The sequence below is a fragment of the Gnatocerus cornutus genome, chromosome 6, assembly GCF_029298725.1.
Source record: "Gnatocerus cornutus isolate USDA-ARS CGAHR chromosome 6, icGnaCorn1.1, whole genome shotgun sequence".
NCBI lineage: Eukaryota > Metazoa > Arthropoda > Insecta > Coleoptera > Tenebrionidae > Gnatocerus > Gnatocerus cornutus.
In genome coordinates, this window is record NC_142238.1 from 5198159 (window position 1) to 5216227 (window position 18069).

Genomic DNA, 18069 nt, shown 5'->3' on the forward strand with positions numbered 1-18069 from the left:
ACATTTCGGAGGGAATATGCGTGGCTGCTAAGTTAAGACATACGGCATGCCTAACTTCACTTCAAGCACAATGTTAAAGAAATATTATTGAAACCGACGCTCCAATCATAAAACTAATTTCAGATTCTTTCTCCTGAGACCTACTTTGGGCAATGAGGATTTTGCTATGATTATTTGTAACAGTTTATAATAATATTTTAGTATCTGTCAACTGTCACTTTGGCATGTCATAAGCATGTCATCAACTTAACCTATATGTTTTACATGGTGGTTCTCATTTATTCAACATTTTATAAAGACACCAATCACACGTTTCATGGCCACAAAATGAGCAAACTATGGAAGAAGTACCTACTGTGGTTTGCTCAAGAGCATGTCGAGTTCCGCTGTGCTGTAAGTTCGCTTTTTTTATTAAAACTCTTTCAATCAAAAAGATTTCAGGAGATTAATTCATTATGTTTATTGTTTAACATTGAACTAAAACATTGCGAAAATGATGGAACTAACGTAAGTAGAACAAATCGATAGTTTTATTGAAAGAAAGAACCGAATTTTAGGCGCCTTATTGGATAATCGAATCCTCTTCTCAAGATGATGTTAAAAAACTTGTTAGTAGATCTGTATCAATACGATCGTGCATTGAACTGTGGGCACACGCAAAAAGTATTGATGATCTGCACCAAATGTTGCACAACTACCCAAAAGAACTAATGGAGCCCTTTTTTCAACCAAATCTTGCTTTTAAAATAGAAGTTGAAACATTCTGCAGACACATTACTCAGAAAGAAAAGATAAACAAGTTGGAGGTAAACTCCAGTAAGCTTTTTCTCAAATTTTATTGAAATTTAGAGTTTTAGTTATCTCCCAGTCCAAGGTCCTGTGAGACTAAAAGATCCAGATGTATGTTTCCAGTACATTGAGTATTATGGTACCAATGCTAACAACCCCCCAGAACTTCCATATGACGTTTTTTTTGGACGATGGGTAAAGTGGCCCCAAATCACGCCAAGTTTTCATGAGAGTTTTAGATCGCAAACGGATTGAGGAAACTAATAAAAATGTTGTCCCTTAAAACCAGAAAGTTTATAGGCAACACTAGCATGGACCCCCAGCTGTCTTTGCTCATGGCAAATCAAGCTCAGGTGAAAAATGGAGATGTGATCCTTGACCCCTTTGTGGGGTCAGGATCTTTGTTGGTTGCGGCCGCGGAATTCGGAGGATACGTTATCGGCGGCGACATTGACTACTTAATGTTACACGCAAGGACCAAACCTTCAAGAATCACACAAAAAGTTGGTACCATCACTGTTGAGTTTACACAATTTTTATTTCTTCATTTTTCTTTTCCCAGGAACGCTCTCAGGATGAAAGCATTAAAGCAAACATGGTCCAATATGGTCTCCAACACCGATACCTCGACGTCCTTATAAACGACTTTGCGTTATCATTCTGGAGAAACGACGTCGAATTCGACGCTATAATCACCGATCGTAAGTTACGATCTTCTCATAGTTTCTTTTAAACTTTATTTCCAGCGCCTTATGGTATCAGAGAAGCCACCGAGAGAGTCGGTACCACTAAAGAGGCCTTCAAAGTTAGTGAAGAACACCTCTCATCGCACATTCCGGCAAAGATCCAGTATGGGATCTCCAGTATTTACTATGATCTCCTGAAATTCTCCGCACAGCACTTGAAAATTGGGGGAAGACTTGTTTGTTGGTTCCCAGTTTTTCGGGAAGATTACAAAGAAGCGGGACTCCCGGCGCATCCTTGCTTGAAGTTGGTAGCGAACGACGAGCAAATTTTATCGAAAGTAACATCGCGGAGACTGCTTACGTTTGAAAAGACCCATCATCCCAATCCGTCCGAAGTAACAGGTGGGAATCACATCCACGATTTTCGGGAGAAATATTTCGTTGTGCGGGAGGAAACTAGGAAGGAGCGACGGACGAGAGAAGCAAATCTGCGCAGGGAAAACTGGGTGAAGTCTGGGAAAAATAAACAAAATTTATAAAACGATTTTTTTTTCTAATACAACACTATTTTTTAGTAAATTTGCTTTTTATTCTTTTACTTCCGCCTTTATCGTCGTTTGTTCTTTCAAATTTCCGTTTTCTGTTCATGTGCGATGTGAACAAGTCTGAAAAAAAAGTTAAAAGGGGTAAGAGTTCATCAGGAGGCTTACTTTTGTCAGGCTCTTCTCCAACTTCTTCTCTGTAGTATTCAGCATCGTTATCTTCTTCAAATTGTACGTGTTTCATCCCTTCCAAAGACTTCTTTTTTAGATCAGCCTTGGCAAGCTCTTTTTTCTCTTGATTCTTCTCTTGCATCTTTTTCCGCTTCTCTTTTAGTTTCCTAGAGAGGAAAATTAGAACTCGAAATTTACAACAACTCAGTCTTACTTCTTCGCTTCTCGCCGTTTCTGTATCTCTAGTTTTTCTTCAGGAGTCTTCTCTATCAAGTCATGGTACAAAACTTCACCGTCAAGTAGGCCATCCTCGATTTTCAACAGCTGCAGTGTTAGTCTTGGTCCCAATTCCGTCAACTTTATGGAGGATTTCCCAGCCTCTACGTTACCCCTGGAAGCGATTTTTTGAGGGAGAGTCACTTGGTGATTGGGATCGTCCTCAAATTCACTCTCTGATAAGATTCCCGATCTAAAATTCGAGTTACTTTTTGTTACACCCATGAAAATGAGAATTACTTTGTTAAAAAGTCTGCTATGTCATCACAGCGTTTGAGATTGGGGACTTTCCCTTGTACAACTTTTTTAACTCCTTTGGAAATCCCAACAGGAGTGATCTTGATGACATAATGCCTGAAATCAATAAGTTTTGTTGCTTGGTTGTAATTAAGTAGAACGCAGCGTCTCACAGTGTTCAAATCGACCTAAAAAAAATATCTTTAATATGTAAAGAGAGAAGTTGTAACTTTACATCTGTTAGATTAATTGTGGGGAACATATTTTGGAACATTGAAGTCATCAGTTTCATTTGCAATCCTTCTCCACTAAAACTGTTCAAAACTATCAAAGGGGAGTGTTTAAAAGCTGCTTCCACAACAGTTTGGCGCTTCAAACTTGAGACAACATCACGCGCCAGAGAAAAATTGTGAACTTTAAAAGTGAGCGTAGGTCCTCGGGGTAATCTTCCAACTTTAAAGTACATTCCTTGCTCTGTCCTGGACAGTATGACCATATGAGAGACGTGTAACAAACCAGCAACAGCGACAAAATCCTTTATTGTGTTCTTCTTGCGTTCCTAAAGAACTGAAATGTTAGAAATTACAGTAAAAACGCCAACTCAAACCTTTAATGAAGCTGCGGTGTAGGGTTCCATAACTTTTCTGAAGTCTTTTGTGAGTTCCAGTAAGTGGTCCCCTGGAAGCCCTTTATGTATGATGAAAGTATGAGGAGCTTGAACGACATTTTCGGGTTCGGTCTGCGAGTTTGTGTTGTTTCTTGCACAACGGCCCTTCTTGCCCTTTCTACGTTTACCCATTTCAACGAAAACACGAGGGTGACGTACTGTAAAAACGAGGTTATGTTTCCCACATGTTTTGACAAGGTTGAGCAGATCTCGGATTCCACGCTATTTGTGAAAAGTTAATTTCTGGGGGAAACCATTTTAGATTTAAAAAATGGCGCTAAAAGTGCTTAATGTTTTGGAGGATAACTTTGTGGCATTAGCATTATTCTGACGCAGTCGTAAAAAAATACTAAATTCGACTCTTTATTTCTTTTAATTACCTGTGAAATGGTTTGTTGAATTGTCTTAAAATGTTAAGATTTTTTTATAACGTGATGGACTACTTTTTCTATTTATATCAATTCTATAAAGTGCTTATTTTCTGCATACAATTGTGAGCTAATATCTATTGCATAATTAAATAATTTTTACGATACAGAAATCAGTGACAAATAATTAGTATTTTTATATTTCCATTATAAAACACCTCAATTTACGAATATAATACGTAGAACATAAATTTGTAGTATAAAATAGATTATGAATTAAGCACTCGTAGTAGCCTCAGTTGAACCATCACTAGCTCCGTTTGAACTAGCACCACCTTCAGTACTTGCATCTGATCCCCCACCAGCGCCTGCAGTAGTAGATTCACCTCCTGCAGTAGTACTATCACCCCCAGTAGTACTATCACCATTGGTACCACCAGTACTACTGCCTCCCGTGGTAGTTTCCCCACTATCGCATTCCACAGTTTCGCACATCAAATCACACATGAAGTCAGTAAAATAATCTGATTCTTCATCTGAACAATCATCGCAAATATCAAACTAAAAAGAAAAAAATAATCCATTTTTGCGTAAATAATACTAGTGGTAACTTACGAATCCGAAAGGACTAACAAATGTGCATGAGACCACCAAGGTGGCGACCACCAACCAGGATACCATTATCATTTATACGGATTTGGTAGGGTTTATTAAATTGCCGCCAAACCAACACTGCGATATTTTGTTTATATAGAGTTCAGTTCAAGAACATAAAACGTCATTATCCGTGCGAAGAGGATAATAAAATCAAGTGGTATTCACACGAGGACAATAATCAATGACTTGCTTCCTCACGTTTCGCTTTTGTTTTAAAGAATACGTATACTTAAAAACTTCTTGCAAATTAGTGAGTTTTGTGTCGTGTTTGTGTAATTTTGCATGAACTGCGCTGTTATTTTACAAACAAATACAATAGACCAAAACATTCCATAGTACGAGCACTAGTTTGGTGGAAGAATTTACAAGCTCAGCTCTGCTGTAAACACGAAAAAAATCAAATCTGAACGTTCTAGCCCATTACAACACGAATAGGAATTTCAAATTCAGTTACCTATTTTTGGTAAGTTTTCTGCGGCAGCAATGAAATTGTGTTATGGTCAAATACTTAAGTTGTAGCTGCAATTTTCCACATTTTAAGTTTCTTGGACTTTCAAGGATTTGGAAATTTTGGATCTGGAATTTTAGGAATTTTCTTCTCCCGAAAACCTGAGCAGCTAACAACTGAATTTTAGACTTTCCACATGTTTCAGTCACAATTTTCTTTGTTTTGTACGAAATTAATCCTCAAAACGAAAATTCAAAATGAGTAGTTTCAATGTGATCAATATAAATTTATTGCATCAATAAAGTTATTATGGGGAAAATCGGATTTAAGCAAGTGTATTGCATTTTAAATCAGAAATGAAATTTCGATGAGGGATAAATTGGGATGACTCAAATGTTACAATTATTTTGAAGCTTTAAAGTAATTTCTACAAAACTTGCCCGTTTACGTTCTAAAAAGGCAGATTTGTTTTATCTAAAGCCGAAGCAAAGAAATTTGCTTGAAATGGAATAAAAACCAAGAAAATAGAATAATTTGTATAAAACTGAGAACCTGCAAACTAAAACATTAGTATGTATCATTTTTCAATTTCGGATTAAGCTTTCTAACACCAAACTAATTAAAGCAGGAAATAGTAAATCTGTTTTTCAACTTCTCAATTCCACCTTTCACTGGCTGATATCTGATATCACATTTTAACACCCAGCTAATCTCTTCATAATTTTTCGTTTTGTTCAATTAACCTACAGTATCTCAGGCGTCACCTAGTTTAATTACTACCTCTCCATCGAGTTAAAAGCAGGCACCTCATTCATCAAAAACCTAATGAAACAATTAAAAATCCGCATCCGAAGCGACATTCTAATTTTTAATGTCTCCACTTCTTGACCGTTGAACCAGCGAGCAGTGCGTCGTACTAGTTGTTCCCGTTAACAGGTACAAATATAGGTGATGAAACTGGGTAAGTACCGCATAACAAACGGGGATGCAGCAAGCGGTTACTTTGGCTATATCAACGGTTATGTCAAGAGCATCATGCCACTGTGAAGTCGGTAGGACCGTGATGCTGATGGTTCAATCGCTGTGCAGTTGGAATGACGGCGGCAGTGGTGCAACTAGTGGTTCTATTGCGGTGTGTGGTACTCCTGTGGGGTGTTTTTGCATTTAAAACTCACACAGAGTACGGACAGTATGATGCTTTTCTCGTTGCGCGATGCGAAGCTCATTGCTGGCTAGTGCTTCAAAGAGATGCGGTAAGATTTCAAAAGTTTAATCAGACCAGTACCATATAAATATTGAGATTAATACCAAGACTGTGCACACAAGAGTTACGCTAATTAATTGCTGCGACTTCCTTATAAGAGTACCACCAATTTGAGTACTAAAAAATTAATCAGAGACTTATCGCTCATGTTGCATAAACAAGTACAAATATTAAAATTATACCTTTGAAGAAATCTTTATTTCTTTCTTATCACGCACATACGTGCTAATCCGCAAGTGCGTAGTTTTGCGAAAATTTACGCACGAAACGCTCAGTAATTATTTATTAAAAAAACGTTTTTGGGCTGTAAATAATGTTTTTTAATAATTAATTGGATTTTTGTCGATAAATTAAGGTCATCGCTATTATTCCGATTAAATGCCATACCTAGATTATTGATTTTTAGTAAAAATAATTTCATTGATCAATTGCATTTTTATTTTAATTAAAACCTCGTTATCTCTAGATTTATAAATACCTAATTAGCGGTTGCATTATTTATGTTAATTAAAAATGTGTTATTCAAAATATATCCGGATGTTCAGATTTCAAGCCCATAATAATCTGCGATTAAGTTCCAAATTCAAACATTTAGCGCTGATTTATGGTAGAGGAATTCAACTTTATGATCAAAGAAATTGATAGGAAAAATTCAGAAATCCGTAAATAAAAATAGAAACATTAGCGCTTTGTTGAAGTCCAATCGCTGATCCAGTAAAACTATAACACATTTAAATACAATGTGAAAATTATGGAATTAAGAAAAATATTTTAATATGTGTAACTTTGTAACTCAGATTATTATGCCTAGTTTTCTTAGTCTTTTTTCTTTTTTTCCAACAAAAACCACAGATTCAGTTCACATTTTTGAATTTTTTTTTAACAAAACAGGGTAGTTTTTCTTATTTTTGGCATAAAAATTTGCCTCACATTTTTAAAAGGCCATAAAAAAGGGTATTTTCTATAAAAAAATGATGTTTTCGGAAAATCTGAGTTAGAAAAAGGGGTTTAAAATGTCAAATTCAACGTTGTTTTTTGATGTTTTAGTAAAAACACGGGTTTTTGTTGAAAAAAATGCATAGAAAATAAGTTACACATATTAGACTACTAAGAAATCGTTCACATGAAATTGGACACTGGACTAAATATTTAACGCAAGTGTAAAAATTCAAGCGACAAGCAGTTTATTCATTTTGAAACAATTTATAGGTCGATTACGCAATTTTAGTTAGTCATTAATTAAATTTGCGGTTCTTTGAATATGAACTGCGTCAAATTTTGGTTTCATTATTGAATGTGAGAAATAATTAAATTCGGAGGTTGGTACTAATGGAGGTGTATCTTACGGTACTATTAACAAATGAGTTCTGTTATTTTAATAATAACAGGTTGAATAATAATAGAATGAAGACATTAACTTTATAATAGGATAGACAATGCGTCTATTGTTGAACAGATTTATTGTATTTGATTTCAATGATTGGTTCATTTTGACAGTGTGACCAAATTTTATAAGTTATTAATAATGACATCATGCAAAAGCTAAATTATGGCCCCCCAGCAAACGCTGCAGCCATAATTATTAAATCTCAAATCTGACATATCCATAAAAGTGCCGCATATAGGTATAAACTGCATCTGAAGGTCATCAACCCAATAAAGTAGGTAATATACAACTGACATACCTTCGAAGCCGTATTGTTAAACTAATGTCTGCAAATAAATTCTTAAATTTAACTGTATCAAATTTGGTCTCGTTAGCAACTTTCGAATTTATCGGTCTTAATTGTAAAATAAGCTGGCATTTTTTTCTTTTAGTGCATCCGAGCCTGTTTGGTGAAGCCTTTTAACAAACCAGGACGCTGTCCAAAAAACGACACAGTTCTAACTCCCTTTGACGCCGTTTGCCTGGATGCTTGTCAAGAAGATAATCAGTGTTTCGCTTTGACTAAATGCTGCCGCCACAGCTGTGGAATAACTTGTCAATATCCAGAAGGATTGTCATCTGCAGAAGGTAAGCTTTCACGTACATCTGTCTATGTTACCTTTTTTTCTAACCATTACGTGCATTCTTACAAAAGTCATTCTGATGCAGCAAAAAGTTGTCCTATCAATTCGAATTTAGCATTCCAGTTATCGCATTGATTTACATTTGTCTGCAAAATTCGAAGTAAAGTAGGTAATCTGGTTATTTCAGTGTCATTTATTAGCAGAAAGGAAAAATTCATTAAGACGTGACTATATGTTGAATTACAACGAAAAGTTTTTACATCAAAATGAAAGAACGTCTAAAGTCTTTAACTGATTGATTTTCATCAAGCTATCGAAACTGGTTTAGATATAAAAATAATGGCCTAATTATTGCCACACAACTCCTGCGCTGAATTCCAATAGGACCACCGAGAAATACGAAAAACGATTACCTTCTTGGATGTTGAGTTGTAAACAAGCATTCTGTATCATTAAATTAAGTGTAAATATGATAATAACAGGTAATCGCCGGGTTTATATGCATAATATGCGGGGAATTGGGCCTCGTTTCAAAATAATAGAGAAGCAAATGTCACTAAATAACAGGGGAAAGGTGCGATCAATAGCAAAAGAAAGAAAAAAACGCGAACCTTTAAACACATAGAGAGCGTAACAAAAATGAGTGTGTTAAATTAGCTGATCTTTGCGTTTTTCAATTTTTTTCAAAAAGTTTGTATTTTTTTTTAAATGGACGTTACTACTAATAAGGCCTTTTCAGAACACAACATTTTGAAAGGATTTTATCCTGTTTTTAGATAAAATTTGTCTTCGGCTCATGAAGTTACGATTAATTTTACTTGTTATAGCAACAATATAAAGGATTAGCATAAAAACTATAAATTGATCAAAAAAATTGATTCAAAAGAAAATTAAGTGCATTAAAAAAATTGGTGTACCCAAATGGTATACCTTCTAGGAAATGGCCAATTTTTAATAAGATCATTTAAAAAAATAAAAAAGCAGAAATAACAATTTTAAACAAATTTTGGGAATTTACATAAATGTTTTTTCACTTCGTCTGGAGGTAATTTTGTAAGAAAAGTAACTATAAAATAAATTTTTCGTAACAATTCAGTTTCTTCATCTTCCTTCAGATCAAATAGAATTTCTTCACCGTTTATTAATATGCAACAAACTGTAGATATTCAATTTTCTTTTCACCTTTACAAAAATTCTTAAAAAGTGTGCTGAAAGGTTTAAAAAACAGGGTAAAAGGGTTTTCATAGGTGATTTTGTTTGGTCGAAATTGAATTCACCTTTAGAACAACAGCATAGATGTCTTAAAATTAGACTTTTAAAAATAGGGTAAAATCCTTAAAAAGTGTGCTGAAAAGGCCTTCCTAGAAGTGTTCACAAAAATAACTCATTTCTGTTGCAGCTAAAATTGCAAAAATTGATTTTTTTGATCATTTGTAGCCCTTTTGGACGTTAAACACAGTAAATTTTGAGTTTCTTTTCTTCTTAAATTCTTGAAAACAATTTTATGTAAAAATAAGAACCCGCTCAGGAGAATTTATTGATCACTTTCGTTTGCGAAGTTTTCTTGTCTGTTGGACAAACATTGTAAAGATGCGATAAGTTGAACACTAAAATATGATTTAATGTTCACCTGAAATTCAAAAAATGCGATTACATAAAAGACGATAAATGCATATTTATTTTATGGTTTATGGTCCCTACAAGGTGGTTTGTATTGTAATTTATGTTCATTATCAAGTTGTAAGTTACAAATTAACATTTTACTCCCTTTTATTACCATAATAAAATAAGATTGAATGAAGAAAATACGGCTACATTATCTCACTTTTGCTTTCAGAAGTGCCTAGCATCCCCCAAGACATTAAAATATCCGAAGGCTTAAAAAAAAGAACTATTTATTTAGAATGGACTTCTAGCACATTAAACCAAATAACGCAGAAAAACAGCACGATTCTCTACATCATAGAAGAACGCCATCACACCGGTCACAATTTCATCGAAAACCATTTAACCGAATGGTCGTTCTGTGCCCGCTCAACCAAAGAAAATTACACTTTAAAAAAATCGGTTAAACCTGGACGCTGGTACCAATTTCGAATAGCTGCAGTGAACGAAAACGGCACAAAAGGATTTTCCAAAATCTCACCCACTTTTAACATTGCCGCAAGTAAGTACAATCCAAAAAAGTAAGAAACTAAGACGGAATTCTAGAACCAAAACCGCCGAAAGCTCCTCAAAATGTAACCATCACAGCTTTATGGACTGACGTGAATGGTTCTCTCTCTGGAGAACTTCACTGGCTGCCTCCACGGTCAGATCTTCCGATACAACGCTACAAGGTGTTTTGGAGTAAAAGGTTACACGGGGCTAAACCTCTGGACTCGGTTCTTGTACACCAACAACTAGTACCAAAGGTAACAAAAGTGCTGACATTGATTTTTATTCATGCTGAAGCTTACAAAGAACATTCGCAGGCGACTGTTACAGTAACTAACTCAGGTTGCCAAATTGAGCTCAGGTTTTCTGGAAAAGCTGTAGATGCTTTTACTTCTAGGGCTCGAGGATCGCGTTTTTTCAGAACGCGAACTTTGTAGTGTTTTTCAGTGCAGCGATACAATCCTCCACAGATATCTGATTTGCAGACTCCGGTATGTAGATATCTGCAAACGGTTTTATTGTTTCGTGGTGTTTTTTTTGGACTTACCGCGGGTAGTACTGATGTCCTAAATCCAGGATGCGGAACTCCAACCCGCAGAAACACGAAAGTGGCTGGGAAGAATGGTAGTACGATGGCAGACGCGTGGATTTTTTACCAGTAAAGTCCTTGAAGTTACCAAATTGGGACATGAAAACACGTATAACACCTACCGTTTCGTCATTTTCCTTCGATTTCCTCTTGATGACGTCTTCGAAGTTACTTTGGCACATTTCGTTGTCGCTGCATTTGTCTTCTAAATAATTGGTACTTCCTTCATCGTAATCTAAAAAGGTGTCGCTTTTTTCTTTCCATGTTTCCATTGATTTGTTTAATTTAAGAAGCGTGCAAATGAGAAATAAGAAAAGTGCCAAGAGATTTTTCTGTAAACAAAAAGATTTGTTACAAGAAACACAGCAATCCGAAGAGTAAAACCATCTCAAGCGATCTCTTGCGTACTATTGAAACTAATAGAAATGGCAGAGCTTAAATACGTTTTCCCAGAAAACATCCATTAGGATTGTGGGATGATATCATGTTGCGCTTTTAAAAATAAAGGTGAAAAGAACAATGAAATGAACTGGCTATTCAGACATCTTTTATATGATTAAAAATCGATAATTTGTTATTACCTGTGTTTCTTTTTAGGATCAAAACAAGTTTCTACTTCAAGATTTGCAGCCGAACTCCTTGTACTTTCTCCAAATTCAAGCCCTCGTTCAATACGGAAGAAAACGCTTGAAAGGCCAAAAATCTGCGCTCGTTTTGAACACAACAAATTACACAAATGGTACTTTTATTATTTAATATTTACAACAATGTACCTTAACTTTAATGACATAGTTACCCATTCTTCACCCATCGCACATTTTGTTGCTAAAAATAGCATAGAAGGTCTATGTGTCCAGAAAATGTATTGGGCGCAGGATAGTTTACGAGTTCGGATCTCCTGGAAACCCAAAAAAGAATCGCTCAAGTACACAGTCAGCCTATGGAATGGATCGTGTTATGAGAATTCGAATCTTCGGAAATATTTTAAGCTGGCAGCAACCACGAGGGTAGGTAAGGTAAATTTGTGGAGAGATCTAATTCTTGAGATTTCAGACGCCTTATTTTGATTTGTACGATCTTCATTTTAACTGCCGGTATAAAGTAGGGGTCCGGAATATTTTAAATGGAAACATGAAGTCGATGGAAGACACTATTATTACTTTTATGACTCCAAGTTGTCAAGATTTTAAGAAAGTTAATCGAAAAGCGCGATGTACAAAGTGAATGTTTTTTATTTAATATTTGTAATAAACTTTTTATTAAAATATAACTGTCTGGTTGATTTGTTCCCACTGTGTATTTCAGGTAGATTTCTGAGTAGAGCGTGCAAAAATTAATTATGGATGAACGCACTTGGAAATGGAATGTGCGTGTCCGTAGTGTATTATGTAACAAGTGCCGAAAGCAGCAGTTTCCTGCGGCTAGTTTTCTGTTACATAAAATTGGAAATTTCGATTCGAATAATTATGAATTTTTCGTCTATAACTCGTGGGCCTTGAGAAGTTGAAAACTGTAAACTTTATGTTAACTAGGATTCATTTAAAAAATTAAAAGAAAAACTTTGTTGCACTGAATTATAAAACACAATAATAAATTATACAATCAACTGCAATTTGGTAAAGTTTGCGAATTTTAATAGAGAATGCTTAGCCTTTGAAATAAAAATTTCTAAAATTTGTATTTTTCGCTCTACAATTTTGCATTAAAAACAAAAATTTTTAAAATTTGTGTCCTTTGCTCTACAATTTAGCAAAATAGTCAGTGGCGTAACTATACCGTTTGAGGCCCGTAACAAATCCATCGGATGGGGCTCTTTCTCTATTGATTTTTAAGAAGCCCTCTTTGACCAGGGGCCCTTCCAGCTCGGTCTTGCCACCCAATTGTTACGCCACTGAAAATAGTAGAGTTAATGAGTCGTAACTCATAAATAGTAATTTTCCTAAATTTCATCGTTGTAACACTCAAATTACAAAAATTAAGCATTTTAGAGAAAAATCTCGAAAATTTTTGGTTCGTCTTCAAAATATGTGTAAATTTCTAAAATTTGTGTTTTCCGGTCTACAATTTTGCAATTTTGTGGTGTTGATGCACGAGCTAAAAATAGTCACTTTCCTAAATTTCATAGCTGCAGCACTAAAATTACCAAAATTACAAATTTTAATGAAAGATATCTGAAATTTTTGCTTTGCCTTAAAAACAAAAGCTTCTAAAATTTGTGTCTTTTTAAGATCTACGATTGTAATTTAGTAGAGTTAATATACGACCCAAAAGTAGTAACTTCCCCAAATTTCATAGTTCTAGCACTAAAATTACCAAAATTACGGATTTTACTACAAGATCCCTAAAATTTTTGCTTTGCCTCAGAAATAAAAATTTCTAAAATCTGCCTTTTGCTATACACATTTGCAATTTGGTAGAGTTAATACACGACTTAGAAATATGTAGTAACTTAAATAGTAACTTCCCCAAATTTCATCGCTGTATAACACTAAAATTACCAAAATTACGAATCTTAGTGAAGATATAGGTACCAAGTTTTACTTCGCCATAAAAATAAAAATTTCTAAAAGTTCTGCCTTTTGCTCTACAATTTTGTAATTTGTAGAGTTAATACACGACCCAAAAACTATCAAAATTACTGATTTTATTGAAAGATTTTAGTAGCTTATAATAAATTAGGAAATAACGAATTAAAAAATTCAAATTAGTTTTTTGGTGCGCTCTGTTCAAATCTAGGGATTTTCTCGATCAATCTAGTGAAAAACTGTCACGCAACGCTAGGATTCCGTCCTTTCATTAAACACAAGTTGACATGTTTCATGGCTGCAATTCTAAATACACCGGAAAGTGTAATGGCCTCGTATTTCACCAATAATTAACATTAAATGAAACAAACTTATTTATATTCAAAAGAAAACAGTGACATTCCACATATTAGTGAAAATGGAAACCTACGAAATTCTCGTGATCCAATACAAAGTTAAGTGATTCTAATGTTCATTTCCATGAGCCTTTGTGTCGTTTTAATAATGAAAATATTTACATTTTAAACGATCATCGTGTTGTTTTGCAAATTGCAGTCGTAATCTGTGATCAGTGTCCTCCGTCGGGAACGTTCCAAAAACCTAACCTATTTCAGTTGTAAACAAGAAAATGAGACACCTTGAAGACACTAACGCTGTTTATACAAGTTCTCTTGAACCCTCACCGGAATATTTGGAGGAATTCTTGGAAATTAAAGAGGACATACCTAAAGAAATCTTTGAAGAATGTGACAATTTTCTAAACAGTGAAAGTGAGAACAAATTGCATTTGGAACTACATGAAGACAGTGATACTGACGATGACATACTAAACAAGAGCCCAAAACGCAGAAACAGAAGGAAATTATTAGTCCCGCAACGAGCGATACAAATTGATAGCCAAAATGCAGCCACATGTCACAGTTCAGATTCATCACAAGATCATTCTGAAAACTCACACATTGAGGACCCTGTCGATAAAATTCTCGCCACGGAAACTGCGAAGAATATTGTGATATCAGAAAACGACGATTTACTTTCCAGTATTAATGAAGACGACATTTTTAAAGACTTGCAAGAGGAAGCTGGTCAGTTTGGTTTTTACTCAGCTCACAAAATCACTGTTTAATTTCAGATGGAGAGAAACTAGACGACGAGATTCTAGACAATGTGAAGGAAGAATGGAGGGCCCACTGGGGGGTAAAATGCAACATGTGTGAACAAGTTTTTCCTTATAAAACGGAATTTGATAAGCACTATCAAGATAATTATGGCTTGGTACCAGTGTACACTTGCACTTTCTGTAATAAGACTGCTGAGAAGTATTCAACTTTTAGATCTCATTGTTATAGACATATTACTGAAGGCCGCTACAAGTTTGTTATACCCAAAAGTTTTCATTTTGTGTTTATTCATTCATATTGTAGGTGCCAAGAATGTCCAAAAGGGTTTAGTTTGCAGAGTATGTTGCACGTCCACGTTTTGGCAAAACATACAAAAGCGAAACCGTTTATGTGTGACGAGTGTGGGAAGAGCTTCGTAACAAAACCGGGACTTAAGATACATCTTAGGAAGCACAAGACTGAACTCAAAGAAGATTATCCATGTGTGGAATGTGGGAAAATGTAGGTGATTTATTAAACTTTATTTTAATTAATTTCTCATCACTTACTAAAATTATCATTTTTATTGTTAACTAACGCTTTGAAATTATATTTCTAGCTTGCATACAAGAGGCGGCTTAACGTCACACATGAACGTGCACCGTTTAGGCCGAAGATTTATGTGCGACGTATGTGGCAAAACATTCACCCAAAAAGTGAACATGCAACAACATGTTAAGCAACACACTGGTGATAAACCACACGGTTGTGATAAATGTGGGAAAACGTAAGCCGAGTTAATCCCTCATAATCCTTTGATTTACGTTTTTTTCTAGATTTGCAGAAAAATCTCACTTGGCCAGACATTACAGCTTTCATAGTGATCAACGACCATTTAAATGTGATGTTTGTCAAAAGATGTACAAGACTGAACGCTGTTTGAAAGTTCATAGCTTAGTCCATGCGGCAGCCCGCCCTTTTGTTTGCACTTATTGCAGCAAAGGGTTTTTAAGTAGTACAAAATTGAAGGTAAAAAAATCGTTTTTAATAAATACAAAACGTTAATTATTTCGTGTTTTAGCAACATTATAACATCCACACAGGCGAGCGGCCATACAAGTGTAAATACTGCGAAAGAACCTTCACTAACTACCCCAACTGGTTAAAACACACGAGACGGCGCCACAAAGTTGATCACAAAACTGGCGAGCATTTGGAGCCGAAAGTACCGAAAGAAGAAGTGCAATCAGTCGCTGATACTGCCACTGATTCTACAGAGCATTTGGTTGCTGATATTACTCTCAGTAAAAATGAAGAACTTCTTTTGCAGCAAGGACTTTTGAACTTTCCTCTCGCTGATGACAAGTTTGTGATTCCTCAACAAATCGAGTTTTTGACTGGTACGTTGACTTATCCGATTGATTCTAGTCTAATTTGATTTTACAGGGACTTCTAGTACTAGTAGTGTGGGGATGATTGTTCCGTACTTCCAAACTTCATTACCAAGCCAAGCTTTGATGACTAACTCTAACAATGTTATGACGATGCAGTTTAGTGATTTGGTACACACGCAGTATCTGCAGCAGTCACTTATGTGATTTCAGTAATGATCAATGTATTCCTTTTTGTAAGTCTGTAATTTAAAGTAATTTTTAGTCACCTTCTTTGTGGTATTATGTGAAAGAAGCGATTTAGTATTAATGTTCTCGTGGTGTTTAACACTATTTTGAGGTGTAAATAATGAGTGTTGTGTTTTTACTGATTGAGCCTAAAATTGCTTGCAACTCTTATTTTTACAATACTAAACTACTTCAGACTCAAAGTCCGTAACTGCTTTAATTTTTCTCTTTGAAGTACAACAGAAACACATTAAGTTATGAGTGTTAGTCTTTAAGATTTGCATGTATGTAATGTTGCTACTGTGTTTTTAATAGTCTTGTAATTGTGTTTATAATAAGTATTTCTTAAATTTTATATTTTTATACTTCGAAATGGCCGTGTTTTATACGTATTTACATTGGTTCAAATTTGTGATGTACCCACATGTACTAATTTTTTAAAAATGCAATAAACAATGAATGCCGAGTTTAACCCGTTTTTGCCTTCTCCACCAAACCGGACCCATTTTCAGTGTCCTCGTCCCAGAATTGGTTTGAAAATTTTTAAGTTCAATGGCACTATTTATTTTGTTATAGGTGACAAAGTAAAAGCTTTTGATGTTTTCTCTAGAATTTGCCGTTATCGTTTTGTTTATACTGATTTATTGGATTCAATTTCGTAATCGAATTTACATTTATTTAAACTTAGTAGCGGCGGTTCCTTTGATGTATCCGATTGGAATTTTCCATTTACTTATATCAGTGCACGACATTTTGAAAGAATAAACACAAGTTTTGACTTATTTGGGTTTGAGTACGATTGGATTTTTTCGGAATAAAGACAGTTCGTTTCAGGTCATCCTAATTAAACAACGTGATAATTTGAATCAGAAAAGAATCAATTTGATGATAGAACTATAAAATTTTCTATTTAAAAGCTTTGAAAAGATAACTACTTTTGACGATATACTTATAACGTGATAATTTTTTTCAACTTGTTGACAACCGTTTCTTAATTTATGATCTGAGAAATTTACTGGTGTTGATCGTTTATTATATTTTCTCTAGGCTTTTAGGTACAGCTGTTCTACATAAATCCACAACTAATACCCATTCCGAAAATTTTCATTTTCTATAACGAAGAACCGTGAAACTAATAAAATCCTTTAAGATGTTTGACAACACGCTGCTCATAAAAAAGACCGAGCTCTGCATTTTAAACGTTTTTTTCGGGAGGTAAACTCTAAATTGCACTAGTGACAGGTAAATGTTAACGGTATTAGTCGTGCCCAATGTAATAAAAATCTAACTCACCGAACAAGAATCGTTTGACACACGTAAAACCGTTTTGGCCACATGAAAACCGCAATAGTCCGTCACGAATATTGGACAACCATTTTCGACTAAAGACGGCAATTAACTAAAGAATTTATTGGTAGTTACGTTATGTAAATTCACAAAACAAAGCGCAAAAAACTTATTCGAGCGAGAACCCTTTTATACGATACGAATGTTTTTTTCTCTACCAATGATTGATTTTACAGTCCAACAAAGTTTAACTTTTCTATTTTTTCCGAAGAAGTCTCAACGGTTCTTCATAATTTAGATCTTATTGTGTAAGAATCCGTCAACAGATTTATCAAATTATCATACCAGCTCTAGTTTTATGATTTTCAATACTTTTTTCAAATTTTGAAGAAGCGATTTTGGCAACAAGAAAAGGAAAATGAAAAGTCTGACTGTCCAAATTAATCAATTTAAGTGTAAATTTACGATTTTTATCGATCTCTTTCGGGTGTTTAGTTTTAAATCATAAAATTTTACATGTTTCTTGAGACCAATTTTTGCGTTTTCGACAATTGTCACTGTAATCTTCTAAGCGATGTTGCTGTAACATTTATGGCATTGTTTGTAGAGTAACATACATTGTGAATGAATTTGAGGACTTTTTCAAAAAAAACTTCAGAAACAGTATTTTTTTACAG

At 34.8% G+C, this 18069-nt stretch overlaps 5 protein-coding genes and 1 pseudogene across 6 annotated transcripts; 3 read left to right on the forward strand and 3 right to left on the reverse strand.

The window, feature by feature from the left end:
- The first annotated feature begins 180 nt into the window (after positions 1-180).
- On the forward strand, positions 181-2054 carry LOC148172324 (tRNA (guanine(10)-N(2))-methyltransferase TRMT11). Of its 2 annotated transcripts, XM_088039349.1 has the most exons (7): positions 182-393; positions 442-507; positions 558-806; positions 850-984; positions 1029-1292; positions 1352-1490; positions 1536-2054. In XM_088039349.1, the coding sequence occupies exons 1-7, from the start codon at positions 256-258 to the stop codon at positions 2012-2014; spliced, it is 1470 nt and encodes a 489-aa protein (XP_087895475.1). In that variant the 5' UTR covers positions 182-255; the 3' UTR covers positions 2015-2054. The 2 variants fall into 2 exon arrangements, with proteins under 2 accessions (XP_087895474.1, XP_087895475.1); XM_088039348.1 differs by having other exon boundaries at positions 181-507.
- ppan (Brix domain-containing protein peter pan) lies at positions 2008-3593 on the reverse strand. The gene is made up of 6 exons (XM_088039350.1): positions 3309-3593; positions 2937-3260; positions 2705-2889; positions 2403-2657; positions 2186-2355; positions 2008-2140 (listed from the first exon to the last, which is right to left on the reverse strand). Exons 1-6 carry the CDS (start codon positions 3498-3500, stop codon positions 2040-2042), a joined length of 1227 nt encoding a protein of 408 aa, XP_087895476.1. The 5' UTR covers positions 3501-3593; the 3' UTR covers positions 2008-2039.
- A 419-nt stretch (positions 3594-4012) lies between these two features.
- LOC148172326 (uncharacterized) lies at positions 4013-4423 on the reverse strand (annotated as a pseudogene).
- Positions 4424-5856: 1433 nt separating this feature from the next.
- Positions 5857-12087, forward strand: Kal1 (anosmin-1 Kallmann syndrome 1). The gene is made up of 7 exons (XM_088038570.1): positions 5857-6094; positions 7924-8119; positions 9953-10282; positions 10327-10529; positions 11459-11600; positions 11654-11868; positions 11915-12087. The coding sequence occupies exons 1-7, from the start codon at positions 5936-5938 to the stop codon at positions 12083-12085; spliced, it is 1416 nt and encodes a 471-aa protein (XP_087894696.1). The 5' UTR covers positions 5857-5935; the 3' UTR covers positions 12086-12087.
- LOC148172328 (prothoracicotropic hormone-like) lies at positions 10559-11145 on the reverse strand. Its single transcript, XM_088038571.1, has 3 exons — positions 10984-11145; positions 10820-10938; positions 10559-10775 (listed from the first exon to the last, which is right to left on the reverse strand). The coding sequence occupies exons 1-3, from the start codon at positions 11131-11133 to the stop codon at positions 10571-10573; spliced, it is 474 nt and encodes a 157-aa protein (XP_087894697.1). The 5' UTR covers positions 11134-11145; the 3' UTR covers positions 10559-10570.
- Positions 12088-13643: 1556 nt separating the features above from the next.
- LOC148172329 (uncharacterized) lies at positions 13644-16577 on the forward strand. Its single transcript, XM_088039539.1, has 7 exons — positions 13644-14471; positions 14519-14759; positions 14811-15008; positions 15106-15273; positions 15323-15515; positions 15568-15886; positions 15933-16577. Exons 1-7 carry the CDS (start codon positions 14015-14017, stop codon positions 16082-16084), a joined length of 1728 nt encoding a protein of 575 aa, XP_087895665.1. The 5' UTR covers positions 13644-14014; the 3' UTR covers positions 16085-16577.
- The last annotated feature ends 1492 nt before the right edge of the window (positions 16578-18069 follow it).

Coding starts and splice junctions, on each gene's coding strand:
- LOC148172324 (XM_088039348.1), top strand. CDS start 256: ATGTTTTACATGGTGGTTCTCATTTATTCAACATTTTATAAAGACACC. Junction 1,293..1,351: donor CTTCAAGAATCACACAAAAA/GTTGGTACCATC, acceptor TTCTTTTCCCAG/GAACGCTCTCAGGATGAAAG. Junction 1,491..1,535: donor CGACGCTATAATCACCGATC/GTAAGTTACGAT, acceptor CTTTATTTCCAG/CGCCTTATGGTATCAGAGAA.
- ppan (XM_088039350.1), bottom strand. CDS start 3,500: ATGGGTAAACGTAGAAAGGGCAAGAAGGGCCGTTGTGCAAGAAACAAC. Junction 3,261..3,308: donor ACACCGCAGCTTCATTAAAG/GTTTGAGTTGGC, acceptor TCAGTTCTTTAG/GAACGCAAGAAGAACACAAT. Junction 2,890..2,936: donor CCACAATTAATCTAACAGAT/GTAAAGTTACAA, acceptor TATTTTTTTTAG/GTCGATTTGAACACTGTGAG.
- Kal1 (XM_088038570.1), top strand. CDS start 5,936: ATGACGGCGGCAGTGGTGCAACTAGTGGTTCTATTGCGGTGTGTGGTA. Junction 11,601..11,653: donor CACAACAAATTACACAAATG/GTACTTTTATTA, acceptor TTAATGACATAG/TTACCCATTCTTCACCCATC. Junction 11,869..11,914: donor AGCTGGCAGCAACCACGAGG/GTAGGTAAGGTA, acceptor TTGAGATTTCAG/ACGCCTTATTTTGATTTGTA.
- LOC148172328 (XM_088038571.1), bottom strand. CDS start 11,133: ATGGAAACATGGAAAGAAAAAAGCGACACCTTTTTAGATTACGATGAA. Junction 10,939..10,983: donor CGAAGGAAAATGACGAAACG/GTAGGTGTTATA, acceptor GGTAACTTCAAG/GACTTTACTGGTAAAAAATC. Junction 10,776..10,819: donor GGACATCAGTACTACCCGCG/GTAAGTCCAAAA, acceptor AACCGTTTGCAG/ATATCTACATACCGGAGTCT.
- LOC148172329 (XM_088039539.1), top strand. CDS start 14,015: ATGAGACACCTTGAAGACACTAACGCTGTTTATACAAGTTCTCTTGAA. Junction 14,472..14,518: donor AGACTTGCAAGAGGAAGCTG/GTCAGTTTGGTT, acceptor GTTTAATTTCAG/ATGGAGAGAAACTAGACGAC. Junction 15,009..15,105: donor TGTGTGGAATGTGGGAAAAT/GTAGGTGATTTA, acceptor TTATATTTCTAG/CTTGCATACAAGAGGCGGCT.